Below are 23163 nucleotides of genomic sequence, written 5' to 3' on the forward strand. Positions count from 1 at the left end.
GCCTTCCACACCACTTTGAACTGAAAAAAACAAAATCGATTTAGAAACAGCCAATTTGTTTTTGCACCAACCCCTTTTCTCTTGCTGTTTATTAGTGCACTGGATATGATCGATTTCCCTTTCAATGGAGCTTAACTGATAAATGCCGTGTCATGATGAACTCAGTAGGAGCTGGTTTACTTGTTAATGCTCCGGGGAAGACTGGGGAAGCAAAGGTGCAGTTTATATAACAGCCCAAATTGAATTGTCTATTTGAGCAAATCCGTCATGAAATACATGTTTGTCTTGTCTTGTCTCACTGTTTGTAGTTTGTCTGTCTAGGCTGTCTTCTACCAGCCTTGGCTCATACTCACTTTATGTTGGTTTACAGAGAATAACTAATTTCCCTCCATCTCCTGTGCTTTATATTTTGCTTATCTATGTAATATTTTGAGTTATTTCTTGAGAAGAGTAGTATAAAATAAATGTTGACTTGACTGACATTGATACACCTCTTTCTCAAAAATGCAGTTTATAACGGCCCAAAATGTAGCAAAACCGTCATGAAATAAATAAAGGAGACGATATAATTAATTGGTGCAAACCACTAACCGACCAAAAGGACCTATGGTAAAAACGCAACAAAAATAGTTAACGGCCGGACGTTTCGATGTTTGTTTGTCATTCAGCCTTCGAGAAAGTCTCTGCTAGGATCGAAACGTCAGGACCCAATTTCTTAGAGCTGCTCATTGGACAGAAAGTAATGCTTAAAACATTTCTGCTTAGCAAAAATAAGCAGGATACCAGTCACAGATTGTACATGTGACATTCATTGACTGGTAACCTTATTCTGGTAAGCATCATTTTGTTGTGCTTAGCTACCTTTCGTGCTTATAAGCACCTCTATGAAATTAGACACAGGCCATTAACGAAATAAATGACGAATAAATAACTACCGGAATTTACATTTACGTTGAGTTGTTTTATTTCTTCACACCAGCTGGAGCCACGCCTACGTCTGAGTGTTCTGTATTCCCCCATGCGGACGTGCTTTGGACGAAGCTTGGCTCATTTCCTCCAAGTGGTGTCTACAAAAGGAACCAAACAAACAGCAGCGTAAGTAGAGCTATCACAAACCGTGTATTGTTCACCTTTGAGCCTTCCTCCTTGCTTTAAGGTTTATTTGACTAGATCGAGACACGATCTAAAGGCAAAGATTTCTTCTCTCCCATATTATTGTGTGGCAGTCCTACGTTACGTCATCAGCCTATTTTTTTCAGCACTGCTAGTTGTCTTTCTCTTATAGCAACCAACCCCACATGTTTTCTTGTTACCTGTTTGTTTTGTCTCCTTGTTGTGTGTCTATTTAGGCGCTTAATCTGAGAGCCTCCTGCTTGCTTCATTAATATGGTTTACATTGGGTTTTTTCCCTCCATCCTCTGTGCCTGTGATTTTGCGTATCTATTTAAAATGTTGTATACGTTGTAATTGAGAATAATGAATGTGGACTTGAATTGCAATGGCAACCTATTTCTCGTGGCAACTAAGGCCGTGTCCGAATTGGCGACTTTGGCTACAGCTACGGCTAGATCAGCTCGTCTGTCAGTGGTGAAGAATAGGCAGACGCGCGCGCCCTAGCCGTAGCTGTAGCCGAAGTCGCCAATTCGGACACGGCCTAACTGCACTAAGGTAACCAACGGCCATTAATTTGCTGACATCATTGAACAAAATGCATCAATAACAACACATGTAACCAAGTTTAGGGATAATATTCCGTGGCTACTTGCAAGAAGTGAAACAAATCGCACGAATGCAAGACAAAATTGTGCACGTAACGGACAAAGTTTGGGACCACTTTGATTATTATTATTAGTGGTATAACGTGTACAAGCCTGTGGTCGTTGCATTTAGTCTACCGATAGCCAACACATTATAGCATGAAATAGCGCCCTGATTGCAAGTTAGAGCGTGTGATAGCAAATCTGCGGGGAATTCTGCGTGGGGGAATTCTGCGTGGCTGATGCGGAGGAATAACCCCATTCTCAGACTTGAAATCAAGTCTAGTACATATAGGAATATCAATTCACACGTTTAGCTCCCCTGCGTTATTTTCAAACGAAAACAAAAGTTCTTAAGCCCCTTACGAAGCTATGCATTAAGTCTTGTTTGGGGCGAACATGCATAAGAAAATAATTATAAATAAGTTGAAAACCTTTGTTTTATTACATCCCGATTGACAATTGCCCAATAATAGTTGATGACATCTTACCGAACACCTGCAGTTACTTCTGTAGCGTAGTAATTCCTTACGGAGGTGCTGTACTTCAGTCTGGGAGTCCATTTTGGAATGCTCTCCCGTGAGAATCGTGCTCGGCTGCGTCGTCGTGACGAGTTGATTTCTGGCTGGCTGAACCTCGTTGCGCATTTTAATCTGGATCCAGTAAAGAAAAAAGTCCGTTTGTTTACCCTATAGACTTATAGACTTAGTGGTTTGTTTTGCAATGTCCAATAATTGGACTACTTTAATGTAGGTGAAAGTGTTTGTTTGCTTAAGTTGTGCCTTTTGCTTTCATCTACCATTACAATTGCCACACTTCTGTCAGAGTTTTGTCCTGCCCCTTTCTCACAAGACTCTGGTCGATTGAAGACCCCCCCCTCCCCCTCAATAACGTATGGGTTGTTCCTTGTTAGGATATCATGTCACTGCACTTTGCATGGGGTTTGGCTTTATTTGGCCGACTTTGTTGGGGTGACTTTGCTAGAAGGTGACATGCAGGGGCGACTATGTTTGGTCGACTTTGTAGGGGTAACTTTTCTTGGAGGTGATATTCCAGGGGCGACATTGTTGGGTCGACTTTGATGGGGTGATTTTGCTAGGAGGTTACGTTCAGGGGCAACTTTGCATGGCCGACTTAGGTAGGATGACTTTGCTATTGGATGTGACACTGCAGGGCGACTTTTTTGAGCGGCTTAAATGGGGACGTTTTTAAGGGGCAATGTAACTGGTTTCCGTTTGGAGAAAAACCTGTACCTTACCTTTGGTATGAATACAACACACAGTGTAAGTGTTGTTGCAAGCCAGATTGTAGTCGCCACCAGGACATAGTTAACGTTGCGCTCTTCTAGAACGAATGATACCGGAGCACAGATAAACGATAGAATCAGGACGTTGTATACACAGATGCCTGGAAAGAAAGTAACAACATTATGACACATATTAAACCAAATCTAAAATCGAGATGTCCGAACCCATGTAAATTCGAGATAGCGTTGCTTTCATTGTTGGAATTCTTTGGCTTGCCAGACTCTGGTCTGATCCAGTGCATATTATCGAAAACGGTTAACACGCACTTTCACCATAAAGCAACGACTTTTTAAACATAAGGTATGCGTTTAGTGTCGGTCTCTTGGTACGGATGTTTTTTTTTATACATTTGTTTAATTATCAGTTTGTATGTTGCAATTTAAGCAAGCTTATAATGCTTGGAAAGTTGGTGTTCTCATAGTTCCTGTCGATGGAACGGGGGGGGGGGGGGTTGCATCTAGATGTCCACGCCAATCGAACCCATCATATTATTTAACACGCGATGTTATAGGATGAGTCTACATATTAACGTGCGCCACCAAGAGTTTGTCCGGGAAAGTTAACTCAGAAAGTAAGGTAATACAGATCGGATTTTTGCGTATAAAAAGACATTTGGAACCATGTCACTTTCGTAGTAACCTAGATATCAAGGTAGCTTCAGCCAATATACTAAATGTTTTTGTTTAGAATGTGCATTAGTTTTGTAACATAGGCTGTAAAGCCGACCTCCGAGATGGCGCTTTGTGCTGTAAAATGAATTTGTTTATGTTCTCACATAAAACTTTGAGTCATTGAGTGCAGAGGTTGGTACTTTTTCTGGTCTCCCAGGCTAAGAAAGCTTCAAATACTAGAAGTAGGCCATTGATGACGTGAAGCTCCCAATCTAGTGGACCAGATTGGCTGGAAGGGCACTAATGCCAAAACCAGGGCAATATAGGACACAGTTTAAACTACGTGTAACGGAAGGCCCGACATACAATTTTACTAAGTATAGCGATGACAAGAACGAGCGGACGGTCTTCCTGTAAAGAGGCTGGGCAGATTATATCAAAAACTGTGTGAGAAACTGTGTAATTCTGGACTGAACTCTGGATGTGTTTTAGTTAGGACCCATGACCTGTCTTTAAAGCTTTGCATGTTACGACAAGGGCGCCACCTCTTGGCGGCTGTTGTACATAACAATTTTATGTTCAGTGTGTTACACTTACCTATATACTTGGAATCATTGAGCGCAGGGATGGATACCTTACGGGTCTCCCAGGCTAAGAAAGCTCCAAATACTAGAAGTAGACCATCGATGATGTAGAAGGCTCCAATCCAGTAGATCTGATGGATTGATTCACACGTCGTACGAATTGGGGTGTACACGATGTCGTCATTGTCCTCATCAATCTGGAGGCAATTTTGTTTTATTGGGAAATTGATTTTCTGAGTGATGAAAATATTCGTACATCGTTTTTGTTTATGATTTAATATTTATCTTAAACGTTCCTTAACGGAAAGTCTATAGACCAAAAAATGTGAACAGTTTCGTACAATGGCTGACGAAATGTTTCAGTGTTATAGACAAAGATTCGACACATTATTGTCATGGTTGTTTCGTTATGAAATTAAACGTAAAGAATCATACTTTGGTAATGCTTTTGGTGATGAGAGTACTGGTCTTTGACAATACCAAATATATGTGTTTCAATGTTGTTTTAAGGAACATTATTCTCTTGCAACTTTGCTAACCAATTGAGTTGTTGCTGGGATACACCAAAGGTGAAAACTAGTCATTGCCAATTACCAAAATGTACCCAGTACCTTTAAGCAAACTTTTTTTTTTTTTTTTTTTTTTTTTTTTGGGGGGGGGGGGGTTAACATGGATTATTTAGTAACTTTTGATAATAGTAAAATTTGATTGTAAACAGTTAAAGGCAGTGGACACTATTGGTAATTACTCAAAATAATTATCATCATAAAACCTTACTTGGTAGTAATGGGAAAAGATTGGTAGTATAAAGCATTGTGAGAAACGGCTCCCTCTGAAGTGGAGTAGTTTTTGAGAAAGAAGTAATGGGAAAAGATTGGTAGTATAAAGCATTGTGAGAAACGGCTCCCTCTGAAGTGGAGTAGTTTTTGAGAAAGAAGTAATTTACCATGAATTTGATTTCGAGACCTCAAGTTTATAATTTGAAGTCTCAAAATCAAGCATCACAAAGCACACAACTTCGTGTGACAAGGTTGTTTTTCTTCTTTCATTATTATCTCACAACTTCGACGACCGATTGAGCTGAAATTTTCACAGGTTTGTTATGTTATGGATATGTTGAGATACACCCACTGTGAAGACTAGTCTTTGACAATAACCAATAGTGTCCACTGTCTTTAAACAAAATTACAACTATCTCTGGCTGCTATATTCAACAATTTACTACTTTCAACTTGGAAAGCAATTCATACTCACAACTTTGGTTCCGTGTTGTTCCGTTACTGTTATTGGATCAATGATCTCCCATAGAATCAGGATCGCAGCATCCAGTGTGATGAGAACCGCCACGCTGATGAGCAGCCACTGATCCCTCACCCTCTGTTTATCAATAAAGAAAACTATTGTTATACTCTGCAAAACACCCATCTTATCCGTAACATTATGCATACATTCGGTGATTGACAATGGACACGATTGTTAACTACTCAAAATAACTGAAAAAACAAACTTACTTGGTAAAGAGCAATGGAGAGCCGTTGATAGTTAAGACATTGTGAGAAACGGCTCCCTCTGTGACGTAGTTTTTGAAAAATAAGTAATTTCTCAATAAAATATTTGAATTGATTTCGAAACCTCACGCGCGAGTTCTCGAAATCAAGCATCTGAAAGCAAACAACTTCGTGTGGCAAGGGTATTTTTCTTCCGTTATTAACGACGACCAATTGACGACCAATTGAGTTCAAATTGACTGTAAAATACAACAACTTGTGCTATACACTTTAGTGTTTTTATTGCGGCTGTTCTCTTGTGTAGTTTGTATCAGACGTTTTTTAAATTGTTTATCTTGATGACATTGTAAAGCTGAATTGATTGTGTTTCAATCTAGAAAAAAAAGAGACCCGCAATAAATCATCATCTTTCTCAATCAGAAGAGGCATGCGTAGAGTAATACACAAATAACTCGAAACAATTTTCATTTCGCTGTTTCCAATAACATAACAAACTCCAACATAAATGCAACATTCACACTTTACCATTTTCATCTTCGTTGAATGGGTGAATATCTTGTGCACTCGCCATGTCTTACTGAACATCGAGCCAAATGCCATAGAAAAACCGATAGCAAGAAACCACGTCTTGGCCTGTACATAGAAGAAGAAAAAACAGAACAATATAAAAGTTAGTGTATTATGACTTTGATTTGATGATGAATTTGTTATGCTCAATATTTGTAAACCAAGTTAGCATCTAACATGACTTGGACATCCTTTGTTTAAATTGCTATACAACCCTGTCTGTTTCGTCAATTTGAAGCTAGTGTCGGTCGATGAATGTTCTAACAACCAGCAGTTACATGATACAAAACCTCTAAACTGGTTCATGATTATAAGTTTATGCTGGGTACATCGTCCAAAGATTGATATTTAATTAACACGGTTGAAAGATAATGGTGGTAGCAAGCTTCCCTTTACATGCCACTTAGACAGAGGTCCTGTACAGATTTTGGGAAAATGAGTGAAACCATTCCACGAACAATTTAAACGTATACGGTATACAACGTCAACGTATAGAGTATTGGTATTTTATACTATCGGTAATTACGTTTGCCGGTAAAATGGTTTTCGTCCCAATTTTAAAGACGAACATTTCTTTGTGAAACTGTTTTACTAAAAACAAAAAATAAAAAAGTATGGCACCTCAGCAAGTAATATTTTAAAAGAAGCTTTCTACCATCATTATCATGTAAATCTGTGGACATTGTGTTTTGTGTCTTACAACAAGTTTCCAAACACTTTAAAGCCATTGGACACTTTCGGTAAACAGTGTTGTCCAAGGCCCACACTTCGTGTATCACAACTGATACATATAACGAACCTGTGAAAATTTAGGCTCAATCGGTCATCGGAGTCATAACGGGAAAACCCAGCCTTGTTTCCGCACGTTTCTTCGTGTCATGACATGTGTTCAAAAGAAATTCGTAATTCTCGCTATCGAGAATTGACATTCTTTTAATGTTTTCTCAAAAAGTAAAGCATTTCATGGAATAATATTTCAAGAGAAGAGTTTCACCATTACCTTCTGTAAACCCTGTAAGTTATTTGTAAATCTGTGAACTTTTTTTTCTGTACCGAAAGTGTACACAAATAACTTTAAGCGCGAGTAATGACCTACCTTGCACATCCATACGAATATTTCCTTGGAGGTGATGTTGGTATCGATGCCTAGGAAGATAATTGATATGTAGGCAAGAATCCCTCCCACTAACATCACATTGTTGATGTTGGGACTCGACATCTTTATAACGCTGTGTAACGATAAATCAAGATAGAAGTTTATAACATATTTTATTCACACTGGACGAAACAGTAGTCAACACTCCCAACTCTCTGTTTACCATCTACTTCAAACACAGCAACATAGCTTAACACATTACTTTTCGATGTAACATATTGTGTAACATATTGTTAAGAACGTTTCAGCTTACCCGCCCAACAATTAGGCGCAAAAATATTGAAATTATTATGTGTATTATGGGTAGAGCACCTCGTTTATAGATAGCATGTGACAATATCATAGACATCAGTGAACATAATTGGTGAGACAACAATTTGGTTTTTGTTTTAGTTGTACGCGCGCTTATATTCCATTGAGACATTCTGAACGAACAATGATGACTTTCCGGGCACATGAGTGATGTCTGTTTTCTCATTTTTTTATATGACTTAAGTTGTGAGATAATCATATGGTTGTACGAGCGAGTACACTCTAAAATCCTCCGGTCTGATATACAAAGATTTTCATACTACGCCCATCGGAGAAAGTACAGCGGTGAACTTTATCGGATGTAACTAGCGAGAGGCGTTTTGTTAAAACTATTTTCAGTCTCCTGCCGTCGATTTCACCAAACTGTTCCTAACTTAGGATTAATCTTAGGACTTAGGACGAGTTCAGTTCCGTATCCAAATGTGTACGACGAATTGAACCCATTCTAAGTTAGGACGGGTTACTCGTCCTATTAAACTCGAGTTAGGATTAATCCTAGCGTTTCGTGAAATCGGCCGCTGTCCTTATCGGCTATAATGATGTTTAAAAGTAAAACCTTTTGGTTTTGCCTATGGCCTTATTGTCGTAGTATCCCAACAATTTAGGACATTGTGGAACAAAATAAAGCAACATAAAAGGCATGGCATTTCAGTTTAAGGAATGTCATGTTGGATAAAATAAGGACCAATAAATTGTTTCTCAGTTCAGCATGTCAAGGCTACCTATCGTGAAACAAATTGTTAAACAACCGATAAAAAAAAATGTCAAACAATAACAACTATTTTTTTCAAGTAAATTATAAACAACAAACTCTTTAGATGTGAGTTCAACCTGTAGTCCTACCGTATTTTCCTGAACTTAACGTTGAATACCAAAAAGCAGACTGCAAGCGACATTCCAATCACAGAAAAGATTGTGCCGGTTATGAATACTGGTAGCTGTATCGTTTGCCGATCTTCCTTCTCGATCATAAAGTCAATAGGTGGCGCCCCACCTGTTAAAACATATAGGTAAAGATTTTTGACAAATTCGGCCGTATAAAGGTTCGCATAAAACGCAAAATGTAATCAAATAGTCAGTCGTCGATCATACTTCGTAGGGTGAGTATTACCAGTGAGGTCATTAAAATTGTAAATAAAAATGGGACCGCAAGAATTTGTTCAATTTCAGACTCGTCATTTCTTGAAATCGGTGACGAGTGATGAAATCAATTCAAACAATAAACAATGAATTGTTGGCAAAATTACAAGCGTCAACAATTTATACCGTTTCGCCACCTCATGGAATTGGTGATGAAATAATTAAGTTTAATAAAACAATATTATTGTAAACAATAATAAACAACAAAATAAGATAATAGATACAATTAACGTTAAGAAAAAAAATCTCTCACAAAAATTTCACCTTGCCAAACGATTGGCTGGTATCCCTCCCAGATGAGACGATCCCCCGTTCCACTAATGGTATCCACAACTCCCACTGGGACGTCTATACCATCTGCAAATACACAGTCCAATGCTTATACGAATCAATACACTATCATTTGAAATTCAACATAAGTCCTGCGCGTTACTATTTGTATTTTCCAACACGGGAAAAAGTCAACGAGTTTGCTCTATTGGCAATCGTAAAGAAAAGTAAAACGGACAGACGAGGGCCCAATTTCATAGAGCTGCTTAAGCACAAAATGTTGCTTAATCGAAAAAATCCTTGCGTAGTAAAAATAGATTACCGGCCAAGACTCCTTGTTATGCTAAGTAAACAACAGCTAAATACCAGTCACAAGCAATGTATATGGCATGAAATTTTAACCAGTTACAGGTGTAAAATAAGCGAGCTATTTTCGTGCTTAAGCAATTTTTTTTGCTTAATATAAGCAGCTCTATGAAATTGGCTCCAGGGAAACAAATTCTATTACACTCTTCCAGTGGAGAGAACAAGGACAAAAGTCCACAGATTTCCATTTAACTTACACGGTTTAAAGGGAAGGTACAGTATTGGTATTTGTCAAAGACCATTGTTCTCGCTTGGTGTATCTCAACATATTATGCATAAAATAACAAACCTGTGAAAATTTGAGCTCAATTGGTCATCGGAGTTATGAGAAAATGTTGACAAAAAAAAAACACCCTTGTTGGACGAATTGTTGTGCTTCCAGATAGGAATAAAAGACTTCTAGCTATTTTAGTGAGAAATTACCTTTATTTCAAAATCATATTACACAGTGAGGTACAAACAACCGTAAACAAATCATAAAACTACAAAACTGACAAACAACCGTAACAAATCATTAAACTACAAAAACAGACAGAGTTGTATCGAATTCGATGTCTGACATTTCTTCCTTCCGTGGCGTCTCCAAATGTTGATTCTTTCACAATTTCCATATTAATTATTTGACCTTCCCCAGTAGGATTCCCACAAGACTTGTACAAACCAAGTCTCTTATCCTGTGGCTAAAAGCGACAACATCAAGTTTGTTGTTAAGATTATTATGTCTTATGTTACAGATTTGTGAAATGTAGCCAACGTCAGTAAAGTAACAAATCAACAAATCATATTATTAAACAACAAATCATTAAAAACAAATTTTACTTCAACTTGAACGAACAACAAACAATATTTAAAGGCACTGGACACTTTTTTTTTGTTTTTGAATATAAGGCATCTGAAATCAGAACAATGTGTGCAACAAGTTTTGTTTTTAAATTTATGTTATTCTCTTGCAAACTCGATGACCGATAGAGTCGAAATTTTCACAGAGTTGTTTATGTATATTGGATACACGAAGTGAGAATAGAGCCTACTGGTTTTTGACAAAATTAACAAAGGTGTCCAGTGCCTTTAAATGATCAAGTCTACTTCACCTTGTATTTGCCTGAGCTGGAGGAATCCAAGCCTGTCTCCGGTTGATGTAAATTTGACGGGCCCCTGTAGGGTAAAAGGCAGTCCCAATGGTTTAAAGGGTCTATGAAAACTTCCCTGAAAATATTACGTGCTGAGGTGCTGTAGTTTTTGGGGAAATGAGTAAAACATTGTCATGAAAATAATTTTCGTCTCATGAGACGAATATTATTTTAATCATTTACAAACGTATTTTCATGACATTGTTTTACTCATTCCTCAAAAACAACAGCACCTCAGTAAGTAAGATTTGAAAGGAAGCTTTCCACTATCATAATTTTCATACCCCGTAAGGTTAAATTAAATCTATTGACATTTTGAAAAAGTACCCAAATCCTTTAAGTTAAACAAATGAATAACTAGAAAACACAGAAAAAATGCAGAGCCTAATATAGGTTTTCTCGGCCAATTTCGGAAAATGAGCAGCCAATTTAACCGTCAAGCTATTCTATTTCGCGCGAAATCGAATGCTACTGAAAAGGGTAATTCGATTTCGTTTTAGGATTAGTCAAATGTAATGTTGCGTCATTCGATTTAACAAAATAATCATTCAATTTAGCAATTCATCAAAGCAGCATTCACATTCGCAGACGCTTCTTGGTGCGTGTGTGTCACGAAAAAGAATGTCTATACGCTAAATTGAACTGAGTGCTAAAGGAATTTGTCTCGACTCAAAACGAAATTGAATGGCCGAATTCTGAATTTGAAACGCAGTAACTGTATGGAGAAGCACAACAGCTTAAATTCGAACGCATGAAAATGAAATTGACTGCCAGTTTGCCGAATTCAACCAAGAAAACCTTTATTAAAAAGATCTCGTTCTAAAAAAAAAAAAAACAAGAAGCTTTTCTTGAAAGTGTTAATAGCCACTTTTAAAAAATATAGCTTTAGAGATAAGTGCTCTAGACAAAGAAATAATCGTTGTTCTGGGAATACAACGATGCTCTTATAAGGTTGCTCTTGAAAATATAAACAGCTGCATTAGAAATATTGCGCCTGTTAAGGAAATGAGGCCATAGCAAGCACTCAGCCCAAGTAGAAAACGGTCGCTTGGGGGGCACACTGCTAGTTGACAACCAATAGTTACAACAACTGTACCCCGATGTGTACCCCCAAGAGATTGCTCGCCTTTTCATGGCACGGGCAGCGAACACAAAAAAAAATGCCCTGTAAAATTCCCGAATGAATAGCTGTTCTGAAAACTACAATAAAATGCACTCGGAAAAAAACCCAGAGGTGGCACTTACGAAAATTCGTTTTTACTCCAATCGCTTGAAGGTAATTTGTGTCCAGTCTTCACGAACTAGTTTGTAATTTGTTTACAAGTGTTGCTGGCTTTTGGTTTAGGCTATAAGTGGCACATTTGCGTAAAAACAAGCAAAAAAACTAACAAACAGACATAAGGAGACGAAACCAACCCAACACCCCATCAAACAAAGAAACAAACAGAGAAAGAAAGAAGCAAAACAAAAACCACAAAAAAAACACGAGAAAGCATCTATATGAGACAAATAAACAAACAAGAAAAGAAACAAACACATCAACAACCCCCAAAAAACAAACAAGCACCCAACATCCCGACAAACAGACCAAGAAACAAACAAAAAGCAAACAATCAGAGGAAGCAACAGCAGGCAACATACAAAGCAACACTATAATAAAACGCCACACTACTTAACGAAGCAGCCCATTCAAACATCAGACTCCACTTACCGAAACGCCCTCAAACGTCATGTTGCTTATTACGTCAAACAGAATCTCAACCGTCTCTCTGTCATAAGCGAAATCTGCAATCGACTTTGGCGGGTCTGAAATTATTGATTGAAACATAATTATTTGACGTGACGTGTGCATTACATGGTTTATAGTTCAAATCAATTTTATGTCTATTACATTGATTAAATTTCAATAATGACAATTAACCTTCCATTATGCACATTATGCAGCGTGTACTTTAGAATGATTGCTCAAAAAAATATGAATGTTTTCAAAAAACATTACAAGACGAGGCCCCAATACAATAAAAATGTATGCTTTTCTCGTCTATTTCCTCGTTAATTCTACAACCGTGAGTAGTTTCTTACAGTTTGCAATTTCCTCATAGAGTTGTTGATTGCATTGATCAGTCGTGAGTAAAATTGATTTTTCGATTCTGCCCTTTGCTTTAGGTAAAAACTTAAAGGTAGCTACATATGAAATGACGAGTTTAATGTTGTGGTCAATTATAATAATGTAAGTTGATTATAGGGCAATCTCTCAAACATTCATCAAACTCACTAGTGATTTCAAAACTAATAAGTTTGTGCTTACGTATTTTAACATGAAAAGAGAGATCTACTCGGAACATTGTCCCAAAATAGTGAGTTCTTATCCTGGTCACGTGTGACCAATGGCTGTTTTTATTATGACGCGGAATCCATGTCAATATAAACACAGAATATAGAAGTCCAATGAAGTCGAAGTCCAATGTTGGCAAATTTCAGGCTTAGCCTAACAATGACTTGTTTTTATGAGCTTTATCGTTACTTAAAAGCTACAGTTTGTGTAATACATTCCTCGATCAATGTTACGCGGAAATGGCAAAATAACGCCTTTATGTATCTATTTTATTTATTTATTTATTTATTTATTTCGAAACCTTTACTACAAGTCACAAATATCAGCCATCAGCTGTTTTACACAATAGTCATGTGTATTGCAAATGAGAAGATTTTCTTGAAAAAGTACTTGTGTAAGAGTAAAATGAACAGGTCAAACTGGATCAACATTGTAGTAAAAATCAGCTATTTTCACCAGCTTCCAGGTCGGCCTGACCCCAAAATGATTTTTTTTCCCGTGAGAATTCGAGTATTACACATAAAAGCTAAATTGACCTGTGAACATAATATACCCTCTACATTTAGGTCCGGGCTACATTTAGGTACATGATTGGGGTTACATTTAGGTCCGGTCTACATTTAGGTACATGTTTGGGGCTACATTTAGGTCCGGGCTACATTTATTTACATGTTTGGGGCTACTTTTAGGTCAGGCTACATTTAGGGCTCGGGCTACATTATGGTGCCGCACATACCTTTGAGCATTACGTACCTAATTCTTGGAGTATCTCATGTGTGGCATGAAGAGCTAGTGCTGCCATCCACATGATATCATAGCTGGATGTAATACGGTTATAACCAATCAAGGATGCAATGTCTTCGTGTCCAGTCAGATCTTGGTATCTTTCGATCAACTCGCTAGACGTCTTAGAAGAAAGCACAATGTATGTTTTCATTTTATAATAAAATAGTATAAAACCTTATGTTGGCGGTCTCCCCATCTTCTGAATATTCCGGCTTAAATCTTGACAATTGTTCTGGAATTCTTTGTATGTTATATGGAACTTGAGGCATTGCATGGTGCTATCGATATATATTTTGTTTGCGGTAACACCATGTGTGTATCTACTTGCCAGGTACAGTTTGTTCTTATAGAACTGTCTTCCTTTACTCTACTACAGGGAGGATATATCGATTTTCGGGAAGACTTCTTTCTGAAAAGAACAGTCCTGCCGTCGATTTCACAAAACTCTTCCTAACTTAAGACTAATCTTAGGAATTAAGACGAGTCCCAACCCTGCACTGTAGCATGCAGACCTTAAGATTAATTCTAAGTTAGGACGAGTTACTCGTCCTAACTCGAGATAAGGCGAGTCCTAACTCTTTGTGAAATCGACCCCTGCTTTTTAACTACTACCTGGGTGGAAGGTAGAAAATCGGTTGTGACTACTGCTAAAGGTTATAGATTATTGCTCTAACTTCACTCCCTCGCGGGAAGTGAGATCTTTATCGGCTCAACGTTTCGACTAGCTTGCTCTAGTCATCATCAGCATGAGATATTTTTCAGTTACTTATGTATTTGTTTCTTATGTTGTGTAAATATTCCTGTACTATAGTGTGTACCATAGTTTCTTACCAAACCCGAGACTGACGGTCTCCTGTTCGCCTCTGACGGTGAACTTTCGAAGATGTAACCAAAAAGGCCGTTGGTGGCGCCCTCCATTTCCTTCTCAGTACAGTCGATTGAGTCATCTGCAACCTTCCACCAGTTCGACTCGTACCAACCTAAACAATTAAACACCAACTTGAAATGATATTTGTCCTATATTTTATGCTCTCCTTTGGAGGGTTCAAGAATTTCCCTCAAACTGTGAATATTTTGTAACAACTTTGCGTTGCGGGTTCAAGTGTCTTTATATTCCAATGCTGCCATAAATCAAAGAATATAACACAATGTTTTAACCAAAAATGTACAGTACATGTATTACTATTTTACAAAATTGATAGAAAAGTGAACTTTAATTGAACAATGGCAACAATTAGGTCCAGTAAAAGCAACACTCCCTAGCCTAAGGGAATTGTTTTTTTTACAAGACTCCAGGATGCACCTCCCTTTTTTTTAAAATAATTTTTATCCATCGTGGAAAACAAATTTTGTTTTTTTCCTGACTGAATAACATATCTCCCATTGGAGTTGACTTAAATCTAGCAGGAGCCACTGTAAGCCCAATTGCAATCTTAAATCCATACTGGAATCAAACAGTGTAGGCTTTTCATACAAATTAGAATTGTAATCACTATTCCAACAAAAGTGCACTAGACAACACTGAAAAACACACAAACAAGATCATTATGATCCAGTTCTCCTTCTGACCATGGAATTTCTGTGGATAATATCTGGAGCCATAATCTTCAGAGATGACAGTAATATTTCAAAGACGGTTTTAAAGGGAAGGTACACGTTTGGTAATTACTCAAAATAAATATTAACTTAAAAACTGACTTTGTAACGAGCATTGGAGGGCTGTTGATAGAATAAAACATTGTCAGAAACGGCTCCCTCTGAAGTAGCCTAGATTTTGAGAAAGAGGTAATTTCTTAATAATATAATAAAGTACTTCTAGCTAGAACTCTTTTATTTATTTCTGAAAGCCGACAAGTTCGTCCAATAAGGGTGCTTTTTTTCTCTCATCATTTTCTCACAACTTCGATGACCAGTTTAGCTCAAATGTTCACAGGCTTGTTATTTTATGCTTATGTTGGGATACACTAAGTGAGAAGACTGGTCTTTGAAAGTTACCAATAGTGTACCTTCACTTTAAGTAAGATATAGGTAGTAAGGCATGTTTACATTTTCTAACTCAAGCCTTGAGTGTTAGTCCTATTATAAATGATTGAGAGTGATTACAAAAATCACATTATGAATAAAAAAAATTCCTCTGATTACGAGATTCAGTATGAAACACTGCTTTCTGAAATAATTAATTGCTAAGGACTCTCGAAAAAAGAAAAAAAAAAGAAAAAACGTAACTTGTTGTTTCAGAAAAGGGAGACAGATTGGGGCCCAGATAAGGGATATTGTGTTTACGTGCTTGAAATATTGCTTGTTATTAATCTGTCCTAATTTACGCAACGAGTAAGCCAGATGGTGGTTACGTCATAGTTAGTTCATATCTCACGCAGCATGTATCCCTGTTGTTTGTTGTGACTTATGCAAGGATTAAGCCGCAAGTTTGCTATGTCGTGTGTGTGGTTTATCACACACAGTAATGAGCACTGTCATCATTTTAGTATTACCATTAGGTTGCCTCTACCAATCTATTGTATTCTATGTTGTATTTTGTCTTCATTGTTTGTACGCTATATAGTTTTTATAATTTGTCATTGTTATAGATCATTATGTAGGCTTTTGTTTTTTAAAATGGTTTTGGTACGACACAAAGCAAATCGAAACCAAATATAGCCGTGTTTGTAAAAAAAAAAATCATATTTTCTCATGACCCATAAGGCCGATCGATCTTAAACTTCAACAGGTTCGCAGTAAAGAAGAAACAAAAATGGTCAGTTTATGTATGAAGGTGGATTACATATAAAGTGCTAACACAGTTAGCTGCTTTTTGTAAGCAAAAGTACAATATGTTATGTTCCTTTAAAGACAGTATTGGTAATTGTCAAAGACCAGTCTTCTCACTTGGTGTATCTCAACATATGCATAAAATAACAAACCTGTGAAAATTTGAGCACAATCGGTCGTCGAAGTTGCGAGATATATTCATGAAAGAGTAAAAACATTGTCACATGAAGTTGTGTGCGTTTAGATGCTTGATTTCAAGACCTCAAATTCTAAACTTGAGGTCTCGAAATCAAATTCGTGGAAAATGACTTATTTCTCGAAAACTATGCCACTTCAGAGGGAGCCGTTTCTCACATTGTTTTATACCATCAACCTCTCCCCATTACTCGTCACCAAGTAAGATTTTATGCTAATAACTATTTTGGGTAATTACCAATAGTGTCCACTGCCTTTAAGACCAAAAGCCTCACAACATTACCTGGGACGATCCAGACGTACTTTGCACCGAACATTTGTTGGTGATAAGCTTCGCAGAATACCTTCCTTGCCTTGTCCGTATAGAACCCTCCAATAATGATCCGGGCTCCGAGTTTCTGTAATAAGTTTTAGAAAAACTCTTTAAAAAAAAAAGCAAAAAAAGAGAGATATGACGAGTCCTAACTCTTTGTGAAATCGACGTCAGCATTCCCCAGAAAAACACGATCAGAGCATACTGTTCGAAACGTCGAGTTGAAAGCTATGTTCCTTTTTAGAACCACAACTACATTGTTTTAAGAGGACTGCCAATCACTACATTCAGCTCCCCTGATTGTTCTTTTCACATTCATGAATTTTTCTTCTTCGCCAAGAGTGGCTTTTTGCCTTGTTTGTGGCGAGCTTGCATAACAAAAATCAATTACAGATTAAAATTACACGGCGTTACCGTAAACCTTAATATATTAAATAGTAATACTTGACCCCCCCCCCCCCCCCACATAAATGACGCAGTGCTAGAATAAAAGTTGAACCACTGACCCAACTTACCTGAAATCACAACAAAATAAAACTTCCCCAAGTCAGGCAAAGCGGTGGGGACAGCAAGTGGGATAATTAATAGGAAATCCAAAATAATGACGGAACAAAACAAATTATTACCAACCTATCAACCCCTCCCCCCCCCCCCACAAAAAAAAAAAAAAAAAAATCATACAGCTAACAAGTTCCTTTTCCCCATTCATAGCGCTGGGTTACTAACAACAGATAGCAACAAAAGTTCTTAAGGTATTATTTGTTTCTAGTAGGATGGAACAGCTTTACAGAAGAGGCCCACAACGCGCAAAATTGTGTTTTGAAGAACATCTCGTTTTGTGTATACACAACACAGTTTCAGACTATTATCTTTCAATGGGATATCTGACTATAAATTGCTACGCGCGTAATTGTGTTTTAAAGAACATCTGTTCTTGTGTTTACAAAACACAGGTTTTTGAGTATTATTCGTTACAATGCTTTAACAACTGGCTAACTACAACGAGCATCATGGAGTTCTGATAAACTAATTACAAAATTCGCAATTAAGTAAAATTCGTTGCTTTGTATAAGAGCTTACTAAAAAGCGCATAATATTATTATGTTTTGAAGAACAGATTACAAAACACAGTTTTATGGAGTATTATTGGTTTATATTTAACACTATTTTTTACCGATTACTGATTACAACACGCATATTGGTGTCATTACATAACACCGCTTTAGTGCATTACTCGCTTCAATGTAACAACTCACTGATAAAAACGAGCAAGTAATGGTTTCTTAACTTACAGAAAATTGCAAACACCTGTTTTTGGTATAAATAATTTTAAAGTGTAAGGACTCTTTTCACAGTGTGGTTATATGTTGTGCCGTTTAACATATAAGGCCCGGTCACGCAGGCCACGAACACGAAAACGAAATCAAGAACGATAAAAATGCACGCCCTCGATTGGATGAAATTTTCCACGCAGAATACGCCCACGCTCATTCAACCAATCGAGGGCGAGCATTTTTGATCGTTCTCGTTTTCGTTTTCGTTATCGGATGCCTGTGTGACCGGGGCCGATTTCACAAAGCAATAAAATTCATCGCAAGACAAATTTCCAGTATCACCATAGAGATTTGTATTGTGTCATCACACTTTACTTAGCAACTATGATTGATTTGAAGTTACGATCAATTTGAGATCTTTGTGAAGTCGGCCCGGGCCTTACGGGATGCAATAAAATCAAATCTTGGAACAAACAAAAAAACCGCGCTATCAAAAACAACAGCATTCAGATTACCAATATTACCAGCCATCATGAAATCAGGCTTTTCAAAAGTCGGTTATTTAAAATTATAAATTAAGGCGCCACATAATAAAACAAGTGCCAACCATTAGCTCTCCTTACAGGGTTTTCTGTGAGACGGTATAAGGAATATCAACGCACACAGAATAATCTGGTTTGTTCCGCAACCTTTCCCCCCTGACTGTAATTCAATTCCGAACGATCGCAATTTTAACACGGACGAATCGTTCCCAATATTCCGACTCTTTCGACAGGAGCAAACGGTGACCTCGTTATGTTATTGAGGGTACGGGCTTCATGCGTACTTAAAGACACCGGACACTATTGGTTAAGACTCAAAATAGTTGTTAGCATGAGAACTAACTTGGTAACGAGCAAAGAAAAACAATAGTGTAAACATTGTGAGAAACGGGCCCCTCTGAAGTAATGAATAGTTTTTTAAGAAAAGGGTAATTTCTCACTCAAATGTTAAAAGGTGCAGGCCTGAAGCTTTTTATTATAAATTTGAAAGCACACAGAGGGTGTTTTTTTCTTTCAATATTTTCTTGCAACTTCGATGACCAATTGAATTCAACTGTTCATATGTTTGTTATTTTATGCATATTTTGGGTCACACCATGTGAGAATACTGCATGGTCTTTGACACTTACCAATAGTGTCCACTGCTTTAAAGACAGTTCAATCTGTCTAGCAGAGTACCCTGTTGACTAGGACCTCAGCTCACACATAACTAATCGTATCTTGCGTCATTGGCAGCACAAGACGATATAAACCTTGCCATTTATAGGTTCCGTGCGTAGACGAACGTACGTGGTTGTTCATATCGAAACAAAAGTCGGTCATTTAAATTCTGAAAACCCCACTAAAAGAATCAGTCATTCCCCCAGGGGCCAATTTCATAGAGCTGCTTTAAACAAAAGATTTGCTTAAGCACGAAAATAGCTCGCTTATTTTACACATGTTACTTGCCAAAATGTCATGCCATATACATTGCTTAAGACTAGTATTTAGCTGTTGTTTACTTAGCATAACGATTGAGTGGAGTCTTGGCCGGTAATCTGATTTTACTATGCAATGAATTTTTTGCTTAAGCAAAATGTTGTGCTTAAGCAGCTCTATGAAATTGGGCCCAGATGAAAATCCCTGTCTGAAATATATGTTTTTTTTTTTTTTTTGGTTTTTTTTTTTTTTTTCTAGGGTCAGAAACTGAGTATCCTGTGCTAACACACATTGGTGTGTTTGGGAAAAGAAGTTAATAATTGTTTATCCCCGATGTTTAGCAAATAATAGTTTTACTTTTAAGCAAATAGTTGTTTAACTTTTTTACTGCATAGTCTAATAACATATCAAAGCAACCAAACAGGAGCAATTTCACTTCTCTGTGGAAGTTTGTTCAGCCTTATCTGCTGTTCGAATGCAACAGCCCGAGAGTCCTTTAAACAATTTACCAATAAGAGGTTTGCATAAACTGTAAAGTTAATTTGAAAAGTATTACTGACTACTGCTGGCCAACGGAGATTGAATCATGCTGATATTTGCAGACCCCTGCTAGAAAATATTTTGTAGAGATGTACTAAAAACATGTTTTCATTGCTTCAGGGGCGCTCGCGGTTATGTTTTCGGGTACCGTCCAGTGAAATATCACATAATTAAGGAACTATAAGGCAAGCTCGCGTCGCTGTTCTATTATAATAATTTATAATTAGTTTATTGAACTTATAGAATTTGCACTCTCTCCAGGACCAGCCTTATACAAAGGCGCATAATAGTATAAATGCCTTAAGAAAATAACACAGATTGAAGCTTGAGAAAAAACAAGTACACAAGTAAATTGACTCCCTTAGTACAAACAGCAACGCGCATTGCTTGCTGAAGGATTGTATGAATGTTCTATACCTATAATGTGCTTTTGATTGTTATTCCTTTCTATGTAATAATCATTTCTCAAATTGTATTATTTTCCAGCATATGGAATAAACATCTTACTGGCAAAAGTCACCAACGAATTTGCATGTGGGTATGTGCGTATTTCAAGTCTCTATAGGATCCAATGGAAAACAGGCATGTATGGTCAGCTCGGGATTATTTTTGATGACGTCATCACTTTGTGTGCTGATTGTCAACATACTTATGGCGTTACTGTATTACACGTCAAAAGGGTAAATTCACTCTATGGATTGTACTCGTTACACCTCAGTACATTTTTTTAACGAATTTTAAAGTGTGGATGTAATGTTAAAGGCAGTGGAAAATATTGGTAATTACTCAAAGTAATAAATATCATAAAATCTTTCTTGATTACGAGTAATGGGGAGCTGTTGATTATAAAACATTGTGAGTACCAGTAACGTATAGTTTTCTTAGTAGTAAAACAAATTTCCACGAGTTTGATTTCGAGACCTCAGATTTAGAACTTGAGGTATCGAAATCAAGTATCTGAAAGCACACAACTGAGGCTACACTTTACCCGCTATTCGTTATAGGCTTAAAACGAAGACTGCTTGGGTGTTTTTTATTTTTTAAGTTGCAGAGAATGTCGTTGTACCCTTTTTTATTCCGTTTTTTTTTATACAAAATTTACTGCTCTTTATAGGCAAAGTAATGTATGTGCGCATTACTTAACGCCGCGTGAGTTGTTCCTTCTCATATAATTGAGCACCATTTTGCGAAAGGCAGCGGGCGTCCCGCAGACCTCACGATGGAAGAAGTAGGGCCAATGAAAACGTGCTTATCAGGGGCATGCTTTTTGAAATCATTTCCCATATCTTTTTATTGATGTACGAGCTGTATGAAGCAAGCAATAGTAAACGTTAACTCAACAAATAGAACAGAGAGACACACAAAAAGGGTGGAGGGAAGAAGCTGGTTTGACCAAAAGATGATGGAAACACAAAGGACAAGATCAAGGGTGGGAAGAGGTAGCACAAGTTAGTAATTATTTAGTGATTGAGGCCGCTAAAAAAGGGATATCTGTGTGGAAAAGGAGAAGGGAAAGATAGCTGAGAACAATTGAGTTACCTTGATATTGTCAACTTGTGATTTAGGATCACCAACGAAGCTTTCTGCGCCGAGGATTTCGATTCCAAGTTTCCTTGCTTCTGTGTGGAAGTCAGTCATGGCCTGTCGTAGAAAATCATAGCATTCAGCCGACACAGTGATGCAGTGTATACCTTTTATGCTCAACTATTGTATATGTTTTTGTCAGTGCCTTTTTGTTGATTTTGGCGCTTAATAAATGTTTTTTTGGTCGATGACTGATTGTTAGGGGGAATCATCAAATAAGTTGTGAGCAAAGTCTACATTTGTTTTTCGGAACCGTTCGGTCGTTGTAATCATGTATTATTGTATATAATTATTCATACTTTGAATTATGTAATCCGAGAAAAGCCTTCCATGCAGAAATTGTTTTCAGATTGAAAAATGTTGAAAAAAGTTTGGCATTTGCAATTATTCTTGAAATAGTTATTTGTTCTGTATTTGTTTATGGTTTTAATTATTTTTGTATTGTGTACAAACCTGTGAGAACAAAGTCACCGATTCATGCAGTGTAGCAACTTTCATCCACTTGAACTCGCGGCACATGGCTAGCTTGACGATGTTGTACACAGATTCGGGGGAGAGCAGTCGAAAGAATCGCGGGAAAAGCTTACGGTTGGAAAGCGTCGGTGAGCTCGACGAGTAAGACACCTTTGTGGGGAGGAAACAAACACATGTTTTGCTGATTTGTCGTGATTTATTGAACAGTAAGAATAACAACTGCATAACGCATAACACTATCCAAATGAAAGTCTCTAAGCGCTCAGATGAACAAAAGAGCATTCGTATACGATGAATCGAGCATAAAAATGTAATGTTTAGAGACTGATTCCTGAAAAGTGAGTTGGTGGTAGCTGGTTTGATGTGTAGAGGGAGATTGTTACAATGTGGTGCAGCAAGTTGAACATTATAAACTGAAATCATTATGTTTTGGTGGCAATATTATGGATCATAAGGGTGTCTTTGTTAGCAGAACGGAGGCTTGTAGTAGGAGTATACGGAGTGAGTAGATTTTTCAGAAAATGTTCCACTTCCATGACTGCATTTAAATATTTGTATGAAAATGTTTAAGATGATGCGAGAATGGAGAGATTGCAAAACCATTTCCTCTATGGTAGGACCAATAAAATTGAATTAATTGGAGTAATTGAATCGCGTTTTCTTAACCGGGTGCTGAGACGAGCTGCTGAGTTTTAAATGATTTGGAGTTTCGGAGCTTTGAGTCG

General features: G+C 37.4%; 1 protein-coding gene across 1 annotated transcript in view; it reads right to left on the reverse strand.

Moving 5' to 3' along the window:
* Nucleotides 1-962: 962 nt before the first annotated feature.
* Nucleotides 963-23163, reverse strand: part of LOC139949922 (gamma-aminobutyric acid type B receptor subunit 2-like) — a 45774-nt gene continuing 23573 nt past the window's right edge. Inside the window, exons 3-18 of the mRNA XM_071948498.1 lie at nucleotides 22418-22588; nucleotides 21920-22021; nucleotides 17077-17191; nucleotides 14661-14809; nucleotides 13797-13950; nucleotides 12420-12514; nucleotides 10670-10733; nucleotides 9207-9299; nucleotides 8646-8796; nucleotides 7431-7563; nucleotides 6293-6400; nucleotides 5514-5636; nucleotides 4273-4456; nucleotides 3016-3164; nucleotides 2249-2410; nucleotides 963-1067 (exon numbers count right to left, since the gene is read on the reverse strand). Of these exons, the coding sequence (XP_071804599.1) occupies nucleotides 963-1067; nucleotides 2249-2410; nucleotides 3016-3164; nucleotides 4273-4456; nucleotides 5514-5636; nucleotides 6293-6400; nucleotides 7431-7563; nucleotides 8646-8796; nucleotides 9207-9299; nucleotides 10670-10733; nucleotides 12420-12514; nucleotides 13797-13950; nucleotides 14661-14809; nucleotides 17077-17191; nucleotides 21920-22021; nucleotides 22418-22588 (2058 nt within the window). The remainder of the gene's footprint in view (nucleotides 1068-2248; nucleotides 2411-3015; nucleotides 3165-4272; nucleotides 4457-5513; nucleotides 5637-6292; nucleotides 6401-7430; nucleotides 7564-8645; nucleotides 8797-9206; nucleotides 9300-10669; nucleotides 10734-12419; nucleotides 12515-13796; nucleotides 13951-14660; nucleotides 14810-17076; nucleotides 17192-21919; nucleotides 22022-22417; nucleotides 22589-23163) is intronic.

The sequence above is a fragment of the Asterias amurensis genome, chromosome 17 (genome assembly GCF_032118995.1).
Source record: "Asterias amurensis chromosome 17, ASM3211899v1".
NCBI classification, from domain to species: domain Eukaryota; kingdom Metazoa; phylum Echinodermata; class Asteroidea; order Forcipulatida; family Asteriidae; genus Asterias; species Asterias amurensis.